Source organism: Castanea sativa, chromosome 5, assembly GCF_040712315.1.
Source record: "Castanea sativa cultivar Marrone di Chiusa Pesio chromosome 5, ASM4071231v1".
In the NCBI taxonomy this organism is placed as follows: Eukaryota; Viridiplantae; Streptophyta; class Magnoliopsida; order Fagales; family Fagaceae; genus Castanea; species Castanea sativa.
The window spans coordinates 54,123,934-54,143,323 of record NC_134017.1 but is presented as its reverse complement, the minus strand read 5'-3'; the positions used below and the strand labels follow the sequence as shown (position 1 = coordinate 54,143,323).

At 36.6% G+C, this 19,390-nt stretch overlaps 2 protein-coding genes across 4 annotated transcripts; one reads left to right on the top strand and one right to left on the bottom strand.

The window, feature by feature from the left end:
• Positions 1-2,885: 2,885 nt before the first annotated feature.
• LOC142634011 (pentatricopeptide repeat-containing protein At1g73400, mitochondrial) lies at positions 2,886-7,520 on the bottom strand. 3 transcript variants are annotated; one of them, XR_012844024.1, is made up of 3 exons: positions 5,032-7,520; positions 3,467-3,895; positions 2,886-3,038 (listed from the first exon to the last, which is right to left on the bottom strand). XR_012844024.1 is itself a non-coding variant. In XM_075808274.1 (2 exons), the coding sequence occupies exon 1, from the start codon at positions 6,778-6,780 to the stop codon at positions 5,038-5,040; it is 1,743 nt and encodes a 580-aa protein (XP_075664389.1). In that variant the 5' UTR covers positions 6,781-7,520; the 3' UTR covers positions 3,381-3,895; positions 5,032-5,037. The 3 variants fall into 3 exon arrangements, 1 of the variants encoding a protein (XP_075664389.1); XR_012844025.1 differs by having other exon boundaries at positions 3,467-3,892; XM_075808274.1 differs by lacking the exon at positions 2,886-3,038 and having other exon boundaries at positions 3,381-3,895.
• Positions 7,521-15,897: 8,377 nt separating this feature from the next.
• On the top strand, positions 15,898-16,785 carry LOC142635419 (uncharacterized). The gene has a single exon (XM_075809574.1). The coding sequence runs from the start codon at positions 15,898-15,900 to the stop codon at positions 16,783-16,785; it is 888 nt and encodes a 295-aa protein (XP_075665689.1).
• The last annotated feature ends 2,605 nt before the right edge of the window (positions 16,786-19,390 follow it).

The following is a 19,390-nucleotide window of genomic DNA, read 5'->3' as shown; positions in this document are numbered from 1 at the left end:
GTGGGTATTATCACGCCCTTCCCCCCCCCCCACTGCCGCTCCTTTCCCTTGGAAAATGATATGGCAATCGAAGGTTCCCCCTCAGGTTGCTTTTTTCTCTTGGACTGCTGCTCTAGGCAAGATTCTTACCTATTGATAATCTTCGAAAAATGCACTTTGTTGTTCTTGAGTGGTGTTATATGTATAAAAGGTGTGGGGAATTTGTTGATCATCTCCTCCTTCACTATCCTATAGCTTATGAGATGTGGAGTATGGTCTTTTGCTTGTTTGGTATTTGTTGGGTGATGCCGCAAAGGGTAGTGGATCTATTAGATTGTTGGGCTTGCAATTTCAGGCGTCATCACAATATAGTGATTTGGAGGATGGTGCCGCACTGTTTGATGTGGTGTATTTGGCGGGAACGGAATTCTAGAAGTTTTGAGAGTCGCGATCGGTCCATTTTTGAGATTATGTCTTTTTTCTTTTTTACTCTTCTGGAATGGTGTTTAGTTTTACCATATTTTTCTTGTCTTTCTCTTCCTGTTTTACTTGATCATTGTAATTTGGTTTCTTGATATTTTTACCTCTTTAGTACATTTCTTATGTACGGAGCTGTGTTCTTCTCTAATATATTTTTTTCATTACTTATCAAAAAAAAAAAAGAATTTCCAAAGTATGTTGAAAAGTGCAAAAGTGTGTGCGACGTCTAAGCAAAAGCTTCTTGTTATCTTGTATTTGTTGTGAAATAATTTTGTTCTCTTGCCACTTGTTGTTTATTTTTCTCACCGAGATATTTGAACAAACTAATGTCTATGTTGAATAGGCTTTCCCTATGCAGTTTTGGTTACATAACTGGGGAAAATTCTTGTACCACATAAAGTGGCACAATATTGGCTACACCTCGCCTATGTGGTGAGTTGTGATTGGTGAAGGAGTGTCTCCACATGGACCCACCACACCCCTCCACTAACTACAACTTGCCACATGGTCGAGTTGTGGACACCCTTAAACCAACCACAACTCACCACATAGGCAAGTTGTAGCTAATATTGTGCCACTTTATATGCCACAAAAATTACTCCATTACTGGACTTTGATTTGGACCCATCTCGACCAAAGCTGGGTTTTATCAAAAAAGTGGATCTTGTCTCCTAAAAATACGAGTTCCATGTTTTAAGTAAAACTTGTCCCTTGAAGAGACAACACTCAAACTCAGGTGGCCCAAATGTCTTTAAAGTGGCCATATGAGCTTTAGCCAGATCCGCACGGTTAAGTTTTAAACAGTGTTATTTTGTCAAATTAATTTAAACAATGTATTGTTAAAGCAAAAATGGCTGGTTTACACGAGTTGTGTACATTGATATTTTATTATATATATATATATATATATATATATATATATATATATATATATTATTATTAAAAACAATGATTCATTACTATTTTAGGCAGATCTAAAACAAACCCCTATACAAAGCCAAGTAGCCAACTATGAAAAAACCTTCTAATACTGATCCTGATGCAAGACATATTAGTAATTCACTGCTAATCCCATGGAAAGCTAGCTTATAAAATTCACATCACAAATTCACCTGTAAAATTAACATCACTTGTGCAAAACATCACAAATTCAAACTAACCCTCATGCAAAACATTCATTCAACATAACATATGCGCTTGAAAAAATCAGGTCAGCATACACCATTTTAGGACTCTAACCAGAATTTACATTCATGAAACAACAAATATGTCCAAAACTACATGAATAGTTAGTCAATACAATACAACACAAAACAAACGATAGTAAATCAGCAATGTTCATGACTCCTTAAATACAATATGATGCGAAACCAAAGAAAGCAATTTCCATATGCCAATAAAAAAAAGTAAAAAAAGAAAAAGAAAAAAAGAAAGCAAATTCCATGATTTATACAATACAAAGCAAAAGAGTAACTAATTTAGTTTTAGTACTCTAGAAACAATGCTCCCTCCTCTCACATACTACTTGATCCCATTGGTTGAATACTTGAATTCATGGTTGGACCATTCATTCATGTAAAAAAGAAAAAAAGAGGGGGAAAAAAAAACCATTACTTCCAGAAGATTGAATAATTTTCCTATGATAATTCATAACATAGGTCATTCTCCACTTCAGCCACCAGCCCATCTCAAACAAAACACTCGACCACAGCGAAAGAAAGCTGCATCTCACAATCTAAGCAAGGTTGCTAACTTTCAGTCTCCACTCATCTACTTGAATGCTCAACCAGTCAAGGTTAGGGGTCCCAAAAAGAAACCAAAGAGAGAAGACAGATTACAGGAAAATACTATCCTTAAAAAAATTTCTTTGCAGAATAATTATAAGTTGTTAATATCCAGTCACATGTAACAGAAGATCCTATACCCTGCATTCAACATGCTGCCAAATCATTTTATATCAGTTCTGTATACATAACACCACTCTAACCTAAAATAAAACATATATTAATTAACAATACTAGGCTAATACCCACAACCCACTTACAGAAAATTCAACACTCCACCATATCAACATTGCCAGGCTAGCTATCTTCAACCAGGATCTCAGCTTTGGTTCCTGATTAATCTCTCAAAAGAAAAGGTTGTACTTAATGTGCAATTTAGTTCATGAAAGACATATTTGGACACAAAACTGATGTTGAGAGGACATGGTGAGAGATTCCAGGAGATTATGATACATACACAATGATCAGTTATGGAGAATATTACAACTTAAAAAGCCAAAGACACCTGATTCTCAAAAATAAAAGGGAAACGAAAAAGCAAAAATAAAAAAGCTATAAAAAAAATTGCATACAGCATAATTACTCAGAATTTTCAGAATCATTGGAAATGCTACTCCAAAGCCATTTGTCACTGTTAAAGCTAGCAAGATTGCCTTCTTTATATTTTATTTTTGCTTTTCAAGATCCAAGCCTAGTACAAATACACTTATAGCCAAAATTTGACAACCTGTTAGGGTGATGAGTTCTGTCAACATTAAATGCTTTAGAGCACCTGATACATTTCCTCCAAAAGCCCTAGGAAACATGAAAAGACAAGATTTTTAAAGTTCATTCTGCCATTTGACTATATTTCACAAAGAAAAAAGCCTATCAAATTACAACACTGTAAAAATTGATAAAAGGTAGTTTCTAAATCTTTTTATTTTGCCACAGACAACAAAAAGACTACAAAATGCATACATCAAAATTCAACACAAGGAGCCTGTGCAAGTATCAGAAGTTTATATCATACATGTATAAATGTCAGTTTAAATATTCACTTAAATAAAAGCATGTAAGCAAATCAGGTTTTTCAAATGAAAACTGCTCCTACATCAGCAAAATTTACCCTGCGCATCCATGCTAACATCCGTATAATTGTTCTCCAAAGAAAATATGCTTCAAATGATTTCATTCTTTAACTTGAAAAGATTTAAGAGTATCTACTTGGCAAATACACTTACCACTGAAATCAATTTCAACATGCTGCATTGAGCCCATCAACTGATATCTTTCAAGAACAATCTTTCAACTAATTTAGTTTCCCAGTAAGAGCCTATAGTTGTCCTTTCTCAAACTCCAACATGAGGATGTAGTTTTGATGGATTTTAAGCTGAAAAACTTCTAAAATTTAACTCCTTGAGCAAAGATGTGTGGATGATATCAATCATCTAGCAATCATCAGAATGAATTATATCTGCTTTCCAAAATCCAGCAGATGACTAAAATTCTCCAAGCAACCCCTTAATGCCTCCAGCCTGATGGTTCATTATCCCACGTGGGACTATCAAGAGATAGGGGTTGGATCTGTGGTGACATGGACAATCAGTGCTAAGCCATGACATTTATCCATAGAGACAGTTGTACCCCAATGTCTACCAGTGTCTTATCTCCTGAAGCATATTTAAAAAGAAGTATCAAGAGAGGAGAAAAGGAATACTGTCAAACAAAGAGTAAAATGATAACGATTGTGCGCTGTTGTCAATGTAACAGTAAAATCTGCCTATCTCCCAGAAAACAACCATTACAATTTGTAAAACAACAGACAAAGTCCAGGTCCTTAATTCAGGAAAATTTCAGAATCTTTTGACAGTTGGTGATTCCTAGAGTGATTTCAGATAATGTACCATGCCATTAGAGTCTTGATATAAATAAGAAGCTAGGGCACTAAACATCAACCAGAAACTGATCTGGACTAAGTTTGTAGCATCCCAGAGTCCATTTTTAATAATGACAAATAAAAAATTCAACAAGTAGTACAATTTTTTTTCTAAGCTTTCAAAGTAGTGCATAACCTCACATAAGTTGGTAAGAGATATAATCATTCTAGAAAACCTAGAAATTCTTTTCTTTTCTAATGTGTATAGAACATCCACTTTCAGATACTCAAATAATATAGGAAAAGAAAAGACAAATACAAATCCAAAGACAGGTTGAATTGAATTTTATTATATTCCAGGTTAACTCTATGGTAAATTGCAATTTCAAACCCTAAACTATAGGGTCACTTGCAATGTCTCCTAGAACTTTAAATTTGAGAAATCAACCCCCTAAACCGTGTAATTAGTTACAATATCCTACTACTATTAAAATCTCTTCAATTCCTTCATATTTGACCTCACTTTCTACATACTCATCATGGGATATCAGGGAGGAAAGATAAAGAACAATAAACTCTTGAACATAGTTAAGCATGTGAATTTTAAGGTAAAATACAACACAAATCGGAGAAACTTTAATGTTAATGAGATATTGCAACTGACCCCAAATCTAGAAGTTTGATTTACTCAAATTTAAAGCTTACAGAGAGACTATAATTAACCTCATAATTCATGGTGGGAAAATGCAATTCACCATTAAATTTAACAAAATGAAGCTCAAAAGAGAGTTGCTATTTCAATTTACAAAATACCCAAATTACATCTAACAGGGACAAAAAGGCTAAAGTTGTTACAATTGCAATTGCGGACATATCTGTATTGAGTTTCTCTAAAGCTTTTAAATTAGAGACTGAAATTCAGCTTGTTACCTAGTATTACTTCCCTCTCAAACTGATGCTCTTTCGCTTCTCGTTCAGTGCAATTCGTCTTGCCATAGCAGGATTGTAGAACTTTTTCATATGCTCTGAAAGCCTGTGGATGGCACGGAGATCACCAATCACTGAAAGCTGCATCAAAAATGAATCAAACTTCCGATATGGCAATTTCATTCCCTTGTTTACCATATCTTCCAAAAGAAAACATGCATCTTCAATCTTATTGCAACCAAAAAGCCCATCAATCATCAAGCAATAAGTGTCAGTGTCCTGTGCACAGCCTCTCTTATCCATCTCGTGCCAAGACTCGAATGCCCCATCAGGATCTGCCATCTTAAAGAACATTGAAATCAGCATATTATAGGTCTGCACGCTAGGCACACAACCCACCTCAAGCATTCTGCCATAAAGCCTAAGTGCTTCACTACTCTTTTGATTGTCACAAAGGACCTTGAGAAAACAATTATAAGTAACAATATCAGGAGGGTAACCTTTATTACCCATCTCTTCTATGAACTTGTAAGCTTCCTCAATCTTTCCAACCAGACACATCCCTTCAATCAGCTCTTTGTATGTCGAAACATCAGGAAGGCAACCACTGTGTATCATATGCCCCAGAAGTTTAAAGCATTCATCCATTCTATCATTCTGGACAAAAGCCACAATCATGATTGCATAAGTTTTAGCAGTGGGAGAAGACATGGTAGAACCTTTCGTTCTCATGAACTCAAAGAGTTCAGCTGCTTCCGTTATCATCCCTGCCTTGCAAAAGGTATCAATGGCGGTATTGTAAGTAAAATTATCAGGCGTATGACCCAAATCAATCATTTCTTCCAGTACCCTCATTCCTCTACTTGGGTTTCTTACTCTACACCATCCAAAAAACAATATATTGTAAGTATTTGCATCAGGCATAACCTTGTTTTTCACCTTCTTAAACATGGCTTCAGCATCCTTAACCAGACTACACTTGCACAAAGCATCCAACAGCAAGTTAAAGGCATTGATCTCTGGCTGCGTTTTCACCCTTATCCTCTTCTTTTTGGCAAATTTCTGCAAATAGGTTAGATGCTTTTCGGTGTACTGTCTCAAAATTTTCAACAGAACTTCCACAGGTACAGCATTCTTATCATGCCTCTTCATGTAATCCAATAAATCACAAACAATTCGAAACTGCTTGACCTTGTATTTTGTACTAGAAAGTATGTCAATCATATCATTATACGCCCGAGGCTCATGCGCATAGTTCTCTTGATGCCCTGCCCACGTAAAAAACCTAAATGCTATTTTCTCCTCAAACCGGAGCCTATGAAGAACCTGTACTACTAAATCAGTAGTCAATTTCACACCAACTTGGTCAAGAGTCTTCTCCATGTTATGATGCGCATTAGAGTGCTCGACAACAGCATTGTACAACTTTTCACCATCACTTTCTAAACATTTATTATCCCCAACATCTTTCACAGTGCAATCAAATGTTGGACCCAATGGAGCAATTTCTGAACAAAAGGGCCGCACACCAACCTTGAAAACAACAGGCAGACTCGAAGGGTATGAAAATTTGACTAAATCAAAAAAATATGTTTGTAGTAATGACATATGGGGACGAAGCAGCCATTGAGAGGCAACAAAATCCGGAACCCGGCATGTTGGTTCAACTGGTCCATTTATCTTAAAATTATAGAATAAGGAAGAAGGGTTTCTAATTCTAATAGCAAATAAATGTTTACAGAGTGTCCTCATGTTGAAGGTTTTTTATTTTAAATTGCAGGATATTACAATGAGCAATGCAACTGGTGGTGACTGGTGAGAGGTATGAGAACCACAACTACAATGGGCAACGGAAATGAATATTCTACTGACTTGGCTCGCCATCGAAATGGAACAGAACAATCTTACTTCAACAAAGATAAATACACACACAGACTAGTGGGCATTTTGTGTGCACCTAGAAATGTATACCCTGGCCAATGTAGATGGCAAACTGCTGTGGCAGTCAGTCAGACCATGAAAATTCAGTAAGTCCACTTATTAGACCTGCGAACTGGACACGGCACAGAATAAGAACAAAAAACAATCAGGAATTTTATCAAACAGTTTGTGTGCATGTAACTAAGTATTGGTATCAGAACCATCAAGAAAATAGAGAGAGTGAGAGAGAGAGCAACGAGTTTTTTTTGGAGACAGAACAGAACACTCAGGAATTTTATCAAACGTTTCGGGTGCATGTAACTATCCCACCAAAATTATAAGACAAATCCTTTCAAAAAAAAAAATTATAAGACAAATTTAGAGAGAGAGAGAGAGAGATTTGGTAGCAGCTCATCGTCTCATGCGGCGTCGTACCGTTTGATATTTATACTGAAAACGGCACTATATTAACAGCTAAATTATCCCTGAGATTTGAGAAAGAAACGTATTATATATACATACACACGCTAGCAGAGGCCATCGGGGCAACCTGTGGAAATTGCATGAAATTTTGGTAAGTCGAAGGAAAATGCCTAAATTTAGATAAATTTCTTCCTTAATGTCTCGAAAATAGTATTTTTGCTAAATATCTGTTTTTCTTTAATAATTTTTAATTTAAAAGTCATAATAAGATTTATCTGTTTTGGGACGTATTTTAGGGACAATATTTTCAATTTTTGCAATTATTTAAATTTTGCTATTTTTGACGAAAATCATTATTTTGCCACCTAATTACGTTATTACCACATATTAGAGTTTCTGGGCGTTTTCATAGCTACTTAGAGGTTTCTTTTACTATTTAAATATATTGTAACCTTCAAGGCAATTCAGTGTTCAAATTTATAAAAATACAAACTTTCTCTATTTTTCTTTGGTAGATTCCAAGACCTTATTACCTTATGGATTCAAGGGACCCCTTTTGGATTCGAGATTTTCATTTGGAAGTTTAGTTTCTTTTTCCATTTAGAAAGCAATATATTTATTTTCTTGTAACTTCCGCAACATCATACATGATGCATATACATACATTCAACAAGAACAGTCATTAAAGAAAGGGGTCTATCTAGTCATGCTTAGCTTTGGCAACAAGCTATCATTATTTTTATTTCTTTTTTCTTTGATTAAATAAGTTTTTATTACTATCTGAATATAAGTATTTTTTTTTTTTATATAGGTCAAATAATAGCAAAGATGGAGCCAAGATTTGAAATGCAGCAGTTTCAGCCTTTGACTCTACTACTTTATTGCTAAGGATTTTAGTTTAAAACTTTTTAAATGGCCCAATTGTTTGTTTTGGGTAAAATATATTGTTTGAGCTTAATTTTTTTTAGCTTTATTATTAGTATTTTTTGTTGTTGAACTAATTTTTTTAGACTAGTATATTTTGTCTTAGATTTAATCTGTTAAATTTTTTTGGCCTTTAAAAGGTGAAAAATGCTAAAACTATAACAATAACAATAATATAAAATCTATCCATATATATATATATATATATATATATATATATATATGTGTGTGTGTGTGTGTGTGTGTCTGTATGTGTGTTATGGAGGGTGTTGATACAATTTTATTTGGGTGTATATAGTTTTTCATTACACTTACTAAATAACAACAACAACAACAACAACAACAACAGCAACAACAATCATCATCATACAAACCGATAAAATCTACTACTTGCATGAGAATGACTCTGTCATGGCCCATGAGAATGAGTTCCGCTGCAATCCCTTTCTCCCTATCTTGTCTTCTTTGGCCCACACGTATAACAGCACTAGAATTCGGATTCTTAAAACATTTGTCATTTTACACTATAAAAGTTATCTCATCTATTTTATCAAAACTCATTTGACATTCTACCCCAATACTAATGCTTAGTAGATATTTTGGATAAAAAAATCTCTAAACTCTAGACGATTCACTGGACTCCTTTATCTTTCATGATCAAAATCCCCGAGTAGCTGTGAGGCACAGTAGTGAAGAAGAGTGGTGATTTTCAACGGTGAGGCATTGTCATACTCTCTCTCTACTGAAATGCGTTTTTCTAGAAATTTTGAATGCCATTAAAAATATCAAAATTGAAGTTATATTTGTTAATCAAATATGTAATTTGTTAACCAATGACCTAATAGACACATCCTAAAAATTAAGAACCAAATACGTTATATATCCTTAATAGTTTCTTGCAAATCTCCTTATTAATAATATTTATTATTCTTTGTTGCCACTTTAAATACCCTAATATGAATTTGTTGTGCCAATGTTGACAAAATGAACTTGGACCATCTAAGTTTGTAAAGCACCACTTGCTATTAATATTTACCAAATGTGCTGAGGATAGACCCAATATAATTTAAGTCTTCAAGCAAAAAAATTTAAGTGAGTTTTTTTTTTAGGAATAATTACAGTAAACCCACCTGTGACATGGTCCGTTTTCACTTTGCCTACCCATGGTTTAATCATTTACACTTTACCCACCTGAATTTCAATCCGTTACCCACCTCACCATCAGATGTTAGGAAAACACATTTTATTCAAAATCAGAACATAACACGGATAAAAAACACGAACCCACTCTTCTTTTCCTCATGAGCCCTAGAAACATGAAAATCCCTTACATTGAGCTGGGGTTTTGATTTGGGCATTGATCATTTGGTGTGGAATGCTAAGGCTTGAACTGGGTTTCTCTTCATTAGTTGAGTGGTGGACCTGATTCTTTGTGGTCGGTCCTCATATGAGTTTTTTGAGTTCTCCCATTTTGGCTTCTGGGTTTTGAAGAGTTCAAATTTTGAATGGAAATTCTGTTTCTTTGTAGTTAGGCTGGGAACTTTGTATTTGAGTTTCTCAATATTGGATCTGGGTTTTATAGAATTGCTAAAAATGTTAAGGTTTTAAGGGATTGGTTCTTGTATAATGGACTTTGTGTGCTTTGTTTTAATGGAGTTGTTTGTGTATCTTTGTCTGAATTATATACACTTGAGAGGTAAATATAGCTCCATTAATAGTTTTTTGTAGTTAGTTAGCCAAAACAGAGTAAAAGGAAGGTTAATCCAGTAGTAGTAAGTAGTAGCCATGGAGAACCACAATTACTCTGTACTAGATATGAATGGTTCTGAGGCTGCATTCCAACGGTTGATAAGGATAGGGGAAAGAATGCAAAACAATTTACATGGGTTTTGCTTCTAAAGGCACATCGTGCTATCGGTTCCATTGCATGGCTCGGAAATGGTCTTTGGACATTGCTTGGTGTCATTAAGAATAGATTGATATTTGGTCAGGGAGTTACAATGGCGAATGAGAAATCGAATAAAGGAAGATTCTTGTTTAGAATCATTTTAGCATTCTTAGTGATGGCCTTGACATTTCTAGCAGTTGAAGTGGTTGCCCACTTGAAAGGTTGGCATTATTTCCAGAACCATACTTTGCACATCCCACAAACTTCAGAGATATAGGATGGTTTAACATGATTTACGTTGGGTGGCTGAAGATTCATGCTGATTATATTGCGCCTCCAATTCAATTTCTCTCTAGCTCTTGTGTTGCTCTCTTCCTGTGAATCAAAGCTACCATTAAAACTTTAAACCCCAAAACCCACATAAAGCAGAAATGTCATACCTAGTGATGATCTATCTTCGAACATTCAATGCCTTAAGACAACCCAAAGTTAGAACCTGGCCCTCACATGAAAGCACGATCAGAAAAATCGAAACCCTAGCTCAATACAAGGGATTTTTGTGTTTCTAGGGCTCGTGAGGAAAAGAAGAGTGGGTTCATGTTTTTTATTCGTGTTATGTTTTGATTTTGAATAAAAAGGTGTTTTTCTAACGTTTGATGGTGAGGTGGGTAACAGATTGAAGTTCAGGTGGGCAAAGTGTAAATGATTAAACCACGGGTAGGCAAAGTGAAAACGGGTCATACCACAGGTGAGTTTACTGTAATTATTCATTTTTTATTTATATATTATTTAAATAATATTTAGTTTATTAAAGAAACCACCAATTTATTACATCAACAACAAAAAGTTGCAATAACATATAATTTTTCAGTTGCAATAGAAATTTTAATATATTAGGAAAAATTATTACAATAACTTAAAATGAAGAAATCGTTGCAATAAATTAATACCAACTATTTTTTAAATCTATTGTAATGAAAATTTCAAACTAATAGCTTATTGCAACAAAGTTATCATTGCAATAATTTGATATTAATTCTTTTACAATCTATTGCAATGGCAAACACAAAACTGCAATAAATATATCATTGCAATAACCTGATTTCAATTATTTCATTATCTATCGCATTGAGAAAAATTAAGTAATTATCTATTGCAATTAAAATATCATTGCAATAATTTAATCTAACTTAAAATTCGTGAAGATATCAATACATATATATGTATATGCTAATGTCATATTATCAATATTCTAAAAAATCAATATTTTATCTTGAATTTGCTAGCTATTAACCTTAATAAATATGTAAACACTAAGAGGCTGTTTAGAAACCTACAAAACTAAGTGATATCACTTAATTTTCATAACTCGTGATCATACATTGCTAACTGCAAAGCCAGTTGAGATAAAATTGATATGCTCTCTTTCTCTCTATGTGTGTGTGTGTGAGTGTGTTTTATTGCAGCTTAACATTATCATAAAAAAGAAGTTTAAAAAAAAACACTAAAATTAAGAGCTATATTTGTTTGTGAGGTAATGGGTTAAGCAAGTGATCTTAGAGATAGAGAGAGACATATATATATATATATATATATATATATATATATATAGAGAGAGAGAGAGAGAGAGAGAGAGAGAGAGAGGTGGATATAATATTAAAGGGTCGGTTTGGTTGCTTGTTTCTGTTTAGCTTTTTGTGTTTTGAAATATGTGTGGCTTTTTGTGAAGTGGGTTTGCTTTGATTCTCTCAAAGGATCTATAACTTGGGGTGTTACTCTATGTTTTTGCTTTTTGAAAACTTTTACTGCTGTTTTTGAGTTAAGGACAAGTTTTGATGGTTGGGAGTAATGCAATTGACCTCAATGAGTCCATGGTAATTAGCTGAATTCATGTTTTGATTATCACTTTGATTGTTTCGATTGCATCTATGTTATTATACGCTCTGTTTGTTTCGAAGTAAAATATTTTACATGTAAAATATTTGCAGGAAAATATTTTCATTTTACCGTGTTTGACTATGTACATGAAAATGTTGTGCAAAATATTTTTCAGTACTTGGCACAACGTAAAATGGACAGAAAAAATTATTAAAAAATTAAATTTTTTTTATTAACTTCCAAAAAATACATAGAGACGTAGGGAGCATCAAAGTCTACAAGGACTACAAAAAGTACTACCGTGAATCTTGAAAATCAAGTTCAACACTGGAAGAAGAAAAAATAAATAAAAAAAACAAAACAAATATGCCAAGAATTCCCGAAATCTCTAATCAAAATGAAACACAAATACCCCAATCACTTAACAGAAACTCACACCCACACCAATAGGGGAGAACTTTGAAAAGAAGGGCTTTGAGGCTTCTTTTTGTTGTTTAAAATGCCCTTTTTTTTCCTTTGCAACAGTGCAGAATTCCGAAAATTGTAATAAAGAATCAGAGTGTTTTAAATTTTTTTAAAATGCAAGTATAGAATCGTGGATGATTGCAAAAGAAAAGAAAGTGCAAAATTCTCAACAGAGTTATCACAAAAATCATTGTTGGCATATTTCTCACAGCCAACCACCACCACAACACAGTCACCATAGCAACCCACAAACCATCTTAGCTACCCACCCTCCGCCACCATGAACCACCACCATGACCCACAATCTGTCCCAACCATCCACGGCAACCCACAAAAGTAGCCACGCTAGACCCAAACGGAGCAAAAACCCAGATCGGCAACCCACTCGACAGTAAAGGGAAAAAATTAAAACTAAGAACCTGTGGATGAGTTGATGACAGTGGAGGTGGCCAAGAAATGGTGGAGCTGACAACAACAATGGAGGATTACAGAAGAAGAAGAAGAAGAAGAAGAAGAAGATGAAGAAGATGAAAAAAAAAAACTCAGGTGAAGCTGGTGATGGGTAGCATTGGCGAAGGGAGGAGCCGATACTGAGTGGTGCCTAAGGTGAAGCCGGTGATAGGTGGGAGAGAAGGACCATGGTGGACTGAGTTTTGGAGAAAATACTGATAGTGTGAAAGTGAGAGTGAGAGAGATAGGTAGAGTATTGAGCTGAGAGAGAACAAAATGTAAAATGTTTTACCAATATTTTAAGCGTAAAATATTTTACACAAATTTGCCTTGCTTATTTTTTGTTGACTGAAAATATTTTACTTTTGATTAAATATTTTATTGCAAAACAAACACCGTAAAATGTGAAAATATTTTCCTGAAAATATTTTACTTTGAAACAAACAGAGCGATAGTCACTGTTTTGATGATCATGTATCTAAAAATGGGAAGTTTTTTTGTTGGGTCCGTTTGAATATCGGATTTTGGGACTTTGATTTTTGGTCTTGGGAAGTTGAATGTTGTTTTTGCTAAGTTGAGGTTGGCTTTAGAGCTGTTTGTGTGGGTCTTTGACATAAGAGATGATATTTGTTCTTGAAAGTCAGATTGTTCTCGACTGGGCATGCTGCACTGGGAGAAAATGTCTTGCGAGAGGTAAGAGAAATCCTCACGTGAGCACCAACCATAAGCAAACAATATGGTGTCAGTGGGTGGGCTCCACCATTTTGGCAAAAAATAGACTTAAATTTTGAGCTATGTGACTGGGTTATGTTGCCAAACAAGAATTTTGGAGTTTTTGAGAAAAAGTGGAAATTGAGTTATGAGTATTGAGTTATAAAAACTGAGTTATGGCCAAACCATATAGTTACATATTTTTGATACATCCTTGTGACCAAAAAACAAAAAATTTGGTACATCCTAGTAAACATTGGTATCCAAAAAATTCTTTGGTCTAAACAAAATCAATTATCCCAAAAATATCATCCTTAACCTCTAGACCAATTAGAATTCAACAGGATAAAATACAAATCCGGTCTAAGAAATTACCCACAAAACAATCACAAATCAAAAATCTCAAATCCCTAAAATTTGCTTATACCTTTTCTCTCTCTCACTCTTGTTCTCCGTCTCTCTCTCTCTTAGCTCTTGCTCTCTGCCTCTCTCATTCTCTCTCCACTAAGCCTACTCTTATATCCTTCTATTGATGGCTCATGCTTCCTCCGATCTGATTTGTGATCACCTCTGAACTTTGTGCTCTTTGAGGAATTGTTTTATTATTTCACTTTCTTATATAATTTTTCCTCTGCAAATGGAGATGGTGCCGTGGTTTTGTATTATGGGTGGAGTCTTAGAGCATTGGCATTGTAAATTTATTGCATTAAAACCATAAAAGTGTGTATTATCCGGAACTCTAATTGTCAAAAAATTTAAAATTGTGCTATAGTACCATCTTATAAATAAGATGATACTGTAGCAATATGCTATTTTTAAAAAGAAATATTTTATTGGGTTTGGGTTTGGGTTTGGGTTTTATTTGGGTATTGGATTATATTATTTTATTGTGTAAATATATTATTTTAATGTGTTGTATGGTAAAATAAAAGTTGGAATATTGGGTATATTGTAAAATGGTATGGTATAATAGATAAAGTAACTTTTGAGATGGTAAAATTGGATATTTTTTAGATACCGGATTCTAATACTATTATAGTCTTATCTAATAAGACTTATGGGTGGAGACGTGGAGTCTTATCTCTGGTTGGGGCCGTTGGCCCTGGAGTTTTGTATTTACTAGTTTGGGCTACACGTGCAAGGCATGTGCTAGCTAGCATGTTGAACAGTGATATAAGATCAAGTGTAGAACCTACCATAGCTTTCACCCATAATACAAATCCCACATCTACAATAAATTCCAATTGAAGAAGACACATATATTATATGTCAAGAAATAATGAAAATATATTATTATATGTCATAAAAATTGATCTTTCTCTTCACTTCTTATACTTCTAATTCTATTTCTGGTCCACACTTCTTACTCTACCAAAGGTTTAGGCTCTCAAGTATCCGTTGTCTTAAGTCAAAACCTTCATAAGTTGACATCGCCATATCACACAAGGTGACCACCTATATAGGAATAAATGTTGTTTACTGCACCATACATACAATACAAACTAACTAACAAAATTCTTCTATGTAAAATAGGAAAGAACAAAATCAAGTAATCGGCTGTATCTACTATCTAGCAAGACAAACTACTAAAATAGAATCAGATCAATGTTAGTGTATAGCAAAAATTTTGAAAAGTAATGTAATAACATCTATTCGCAAATTTTAAATAAAAGTCTGAAACAATATGACACTCTTGTTCAAGATACATGATGCTCACCATTAATCAAAATGAGGAAAATATAACATGTATAGCTGGACCAAATCCATTTTATAAAGCATTGAAAAATAGAAGCCCTTGGACCAAGCTGCAAACAATGACCAAGAGATCATGAGGTCCCTAATTAGTAAGCACCCATCAGAATCTATCCCAAGTATTCAACGCGCATGCGATTACAACAAACAACAACGTTTTCATGATTTTAGGATTCTTACTGTCACTATTCAGTTTACACTACGTACAATGCGGTTTTAGAGAATTTGATTGAACAATAAAAGTCTGAACAAAATATTTATTTTTGAACAATGAACTGAAACTCTTGGCAAAGTTAGAGACAATCATTACAATGAAACTAAATTGTTGATAGTAAAAAGTATATTTCTAAAGAACTTGCAATACTTTAGAAGGAAGTCTAAACCAATTCCCTATAATTTATATTAAAGAACTTGAAATACTTCAGAAGGACATCTAAACCAAGTTCAACGTGGAGGAAATGGCTCGTATAAAAAGAAAGTTGGAAAGGCAGCAGGGTTTGGTTGTGCCGTGTGTCAACCGTGGGGGTGGCCTAGCCCTGTTGTGGAAATCGTCCCTGAAGGTAGATATTCAAACTTACTCTCCCCGTCATGTTGATGCTGTTATCACTGAAGCTGAAGGTTCCCCGCAATGGAGATTCACTGGTTTTTATGGGGAACCGGTGACAGGGAAGAGAGGGGAATCTTGGAGATTACTAGAACATCTGAGTGGCTGCCTAAATTTGCCATGGGTGGTAATGGGAGATTTTAATGAGATTATGTTCGCTGGCGAGAAGCTGGGAGGTAACCCGAGACCAGAGGGGCAGATGCATCAGTTCCGTGAGGTGTTGAACAAGTGCCACCTCCGTGACCTTGGTTATATAGGCTCTGAATTTACATGGAGTAGAAGATGGGGGTCACAGGGTTGGATTAGAGAGCGTCTTGACAGAGCTTTCGTCTCAACCAGCTGGGTTTCAGTTTTCCCTCAACTGAGGCTTCACCATGTTGCGGCCTCTACATCGGACCATTGCATGCTTCTACTCAAATGCCCTCAGACCAGTTGGAGGAGGAAACGCAAACCAAAGCTATTCAGGTTTGAATCTATGTGGTTGAGAGATAATCAATGTGATGACCTGGTCATTGAGACATGGGAACATGCGGAGTGCATGGGGGGGCCGTACCCCCTTGATACATGCCTGAGTGAGTGTAGGGCTGCACTCACTCACTGGAATAAATCGACTTTTGGCCATGTAGGGAGGAAGATCTCCACGCCGAGGAAAAAACTACAAGTATTAGAGAATATTGGTGGCCCTGGGGTAGACATGGAGGAAGTTCATGAGACAAAGTTGGAGCTGAACAAAATGTCATGATCGAGGAGGAAATGTGGAACCAACGGTCGAGGAACCGCAGTTGAAGGCGGGAGATAAGAATACTTCTTTTTTTCACACAAAGGCTTCTAACAGGCACCAACGTAACACAATCCAGAAAGTTATGTCCAGGGAGGGTGTTTGGCAGGAGGATGAGGAGCTCATAGGCAGAACTTTTGTTGAATACTATGAGAGTCTATTCACTTCCTCAAGGCCCGTGGTGAGTGGGGAGCTGCTTGACGCCATCCACACCAAGGTGACAGACAGAATGAATGATATCTTGCTACGGGATTTTAGTGCACCCGAGGTGGAGAGAGCTTTGAAACAAATGCACCCGTTGAAAGCCCCGGGTCCGGATGGTATGCCCCCCTTGTTTTATCAGCACTTTTGGCCTAATGTTAGTCCTGTGGTTATTAATACTGTCTTAGAATTTCTTAACAATGGTGTAGCTCCGCCAAAATTCCATGAAACTCATATAGTGTTAATTCCGAAAACAAGGAGCCCTGAGACAGTTTCGGACTATAGACCAATCAGCTTATGTAACGTTGCTTATAAACTTGCCTCAAAAACAATTGCCAATCGGTTAAAGGGGGTGCTCAGAGAGGTAGTTGGGGAAAACCAAAGTGCTTTTGTCTCGGAAAGGCTTATCACTGATAACGTCTTAGTGGCTCATGAGCTAATGAATCATATCCACAGGAAAAGGAAAGGAAAGTATGGGGAGATGGCACTGAAGCTGGATATGAGCAAAGCTTACGACCGTGTGGAATGGGAATGCCTCCAACTTATCATGCGGAAACTTGGCTTTCATGAGCGGTGGATTCAGCTTGTCATGAGGTGTGTGTCGCCGGTCACCTATGCCATTCGGGTTAATGGGGTTCCTTGTGGTGCAATCAGGCCGACCAGGGGGCTGCGTCAAGGTGACCCTTTGTCGCCTTATCTCTTCATCCTCGTGGCAGAAGGATTGTCAGCTTTAATCCATAGGGCAGTCCAAAACAGAACCTTAAAGGGGTGCGGCATCGCAAGGGGCCCAAAAGTGTCTCACTTGTTTTTTGCGATGACAATTGATTTTCGGCGGGCCACCACTATGGAATGTCAGGAAATCCAAAGAATCTTGCACGTTTATGAAGTCTCATCGGGTCAGCAATTAAACCGTAGCAAAACCTCCCTGTTTTTCAGCCGGAACACTGATGACGCCACAAAAGAGTTAATCAAAACAATGTTTGGAGCCCAACTCATTAAGCCACACGAGTCCTACTTGGGTCTTCCGTCTTTGGTGGGTAGATCAAAAACGAATTCCTTTGCTCAACTAAAGGAACGGGTTGCAAACAAGCTGGTTGGGTGGAAGGAGAAACTGCTATCTAATGCTGGGAAGGAGATTTTAATTAAAGCAGTAGCACAAGCAGTACCGTCATATATAATGAGTTGCTTCCTGCTACCAAAGACTCTGTGTAAGGAGCTTACAGGGATGGTGAGGCAATTTTGGTGGGGTCAGAAGAAAGATGAAAGGAGAATGGCATGGGTGAGTTGGGAGAGGATGTGCCTCCCGAAAGACAAAGGAGGCATGGGATTTAAGGACCTTGAGAAATTTAATTTGGCGTTGTTAGCAAAGCAGGGGTGGCGACTACAAACCAATTCTTCTTCTCTTTTCTACAGAGTCTATAAGGCAAAGTATTTTCCGAGGTGTGACTTTATGGATGCAGAAATGGGCAGAAATCCATCTTATGGGTGGAGAAGCATTATGGCTGCGCAGAATTTGATAAAAAAGGGAGTGAGGTGGCAGGTGGGAGATGGAGAGAAAATAAATATTTGGCGTGACAAGTGGCTACCCAGGCCATGCACATACACGGCTATCTCCCCAATGGGTGCGTTTCCATGTGGGTCGAGAGTGTCTGCACTAATTAATAGTGCAACCAAAGAGTGGAAGGTGGAACTCATAAAACAGTGGTTTATACCACAAGACGTGGAAGCCATTCTTAGCATCCCTCTGAGTGCACGTGAAGCACGGGATAGGCTCATTTGGACAGGTTCAGGGAATGGCAAGTTTTCGGTTCGTAGTGCTTACCGCCTAGCTCAAACAATGCAGGAAGGAGGAGGCCAAGCGACTAGCTCTGACCAGTCTATGGTGCAGAAAATCTGGAGAGGTATTTGGAGCTTGAAGGTCCCTAACAAAGTGAAGCACTTCACGTGGAAGGCGTGTCGGAACATCCTGGCCACAAAGGAAAATTTATGGAGAAGGAAGGTCACCCAAGATGGTCTGTGCGAGGAGTGTGGAGATGCGATGGAATCGGCGCTCCATATCTTGTGGTTTTGCAAACGGGCGCGGTGTGGACTCACATAGCTTGTCCTTCCTTTCACCATCTCACGATCATGGGAGTTTATTGATTTGGTGGGCCAACCTTTGCGGTGGAAGGATGCTTACCCGGATATCATGGAAAGAGTCATGATGATATGCTGGGATTTGGAGGAATAGAAATGAAGTGAAGCATGGAGGAGAAGAAAAACTGGTGAGGCGGTGGTAAAGTGTTCGTGCTACCTACTCGAGGAGTTCCAAACGGCGAATAAGGTCGGAAGCAAGCGAGAGACTCAAACTCAAGAGGAGGCACAATGG

Bases quoted from the DNA above. Each gene is read 5' to 3' on its own strand.
- LOC142634011 (XM_075808274.1), bottom strand. From the start codon at position 6,780: ATGAGGACACTCTGTAAACATTTATTTGCTATTAGAATTAGAAACCCT.
- LOC142635419 (XM_075809574.1), top strand. From the start codon at position 15,898: ATGGCTCGTATAAAAAGAAAGTTGGAAAGGCAGCAGGGTTTGGTTGTG.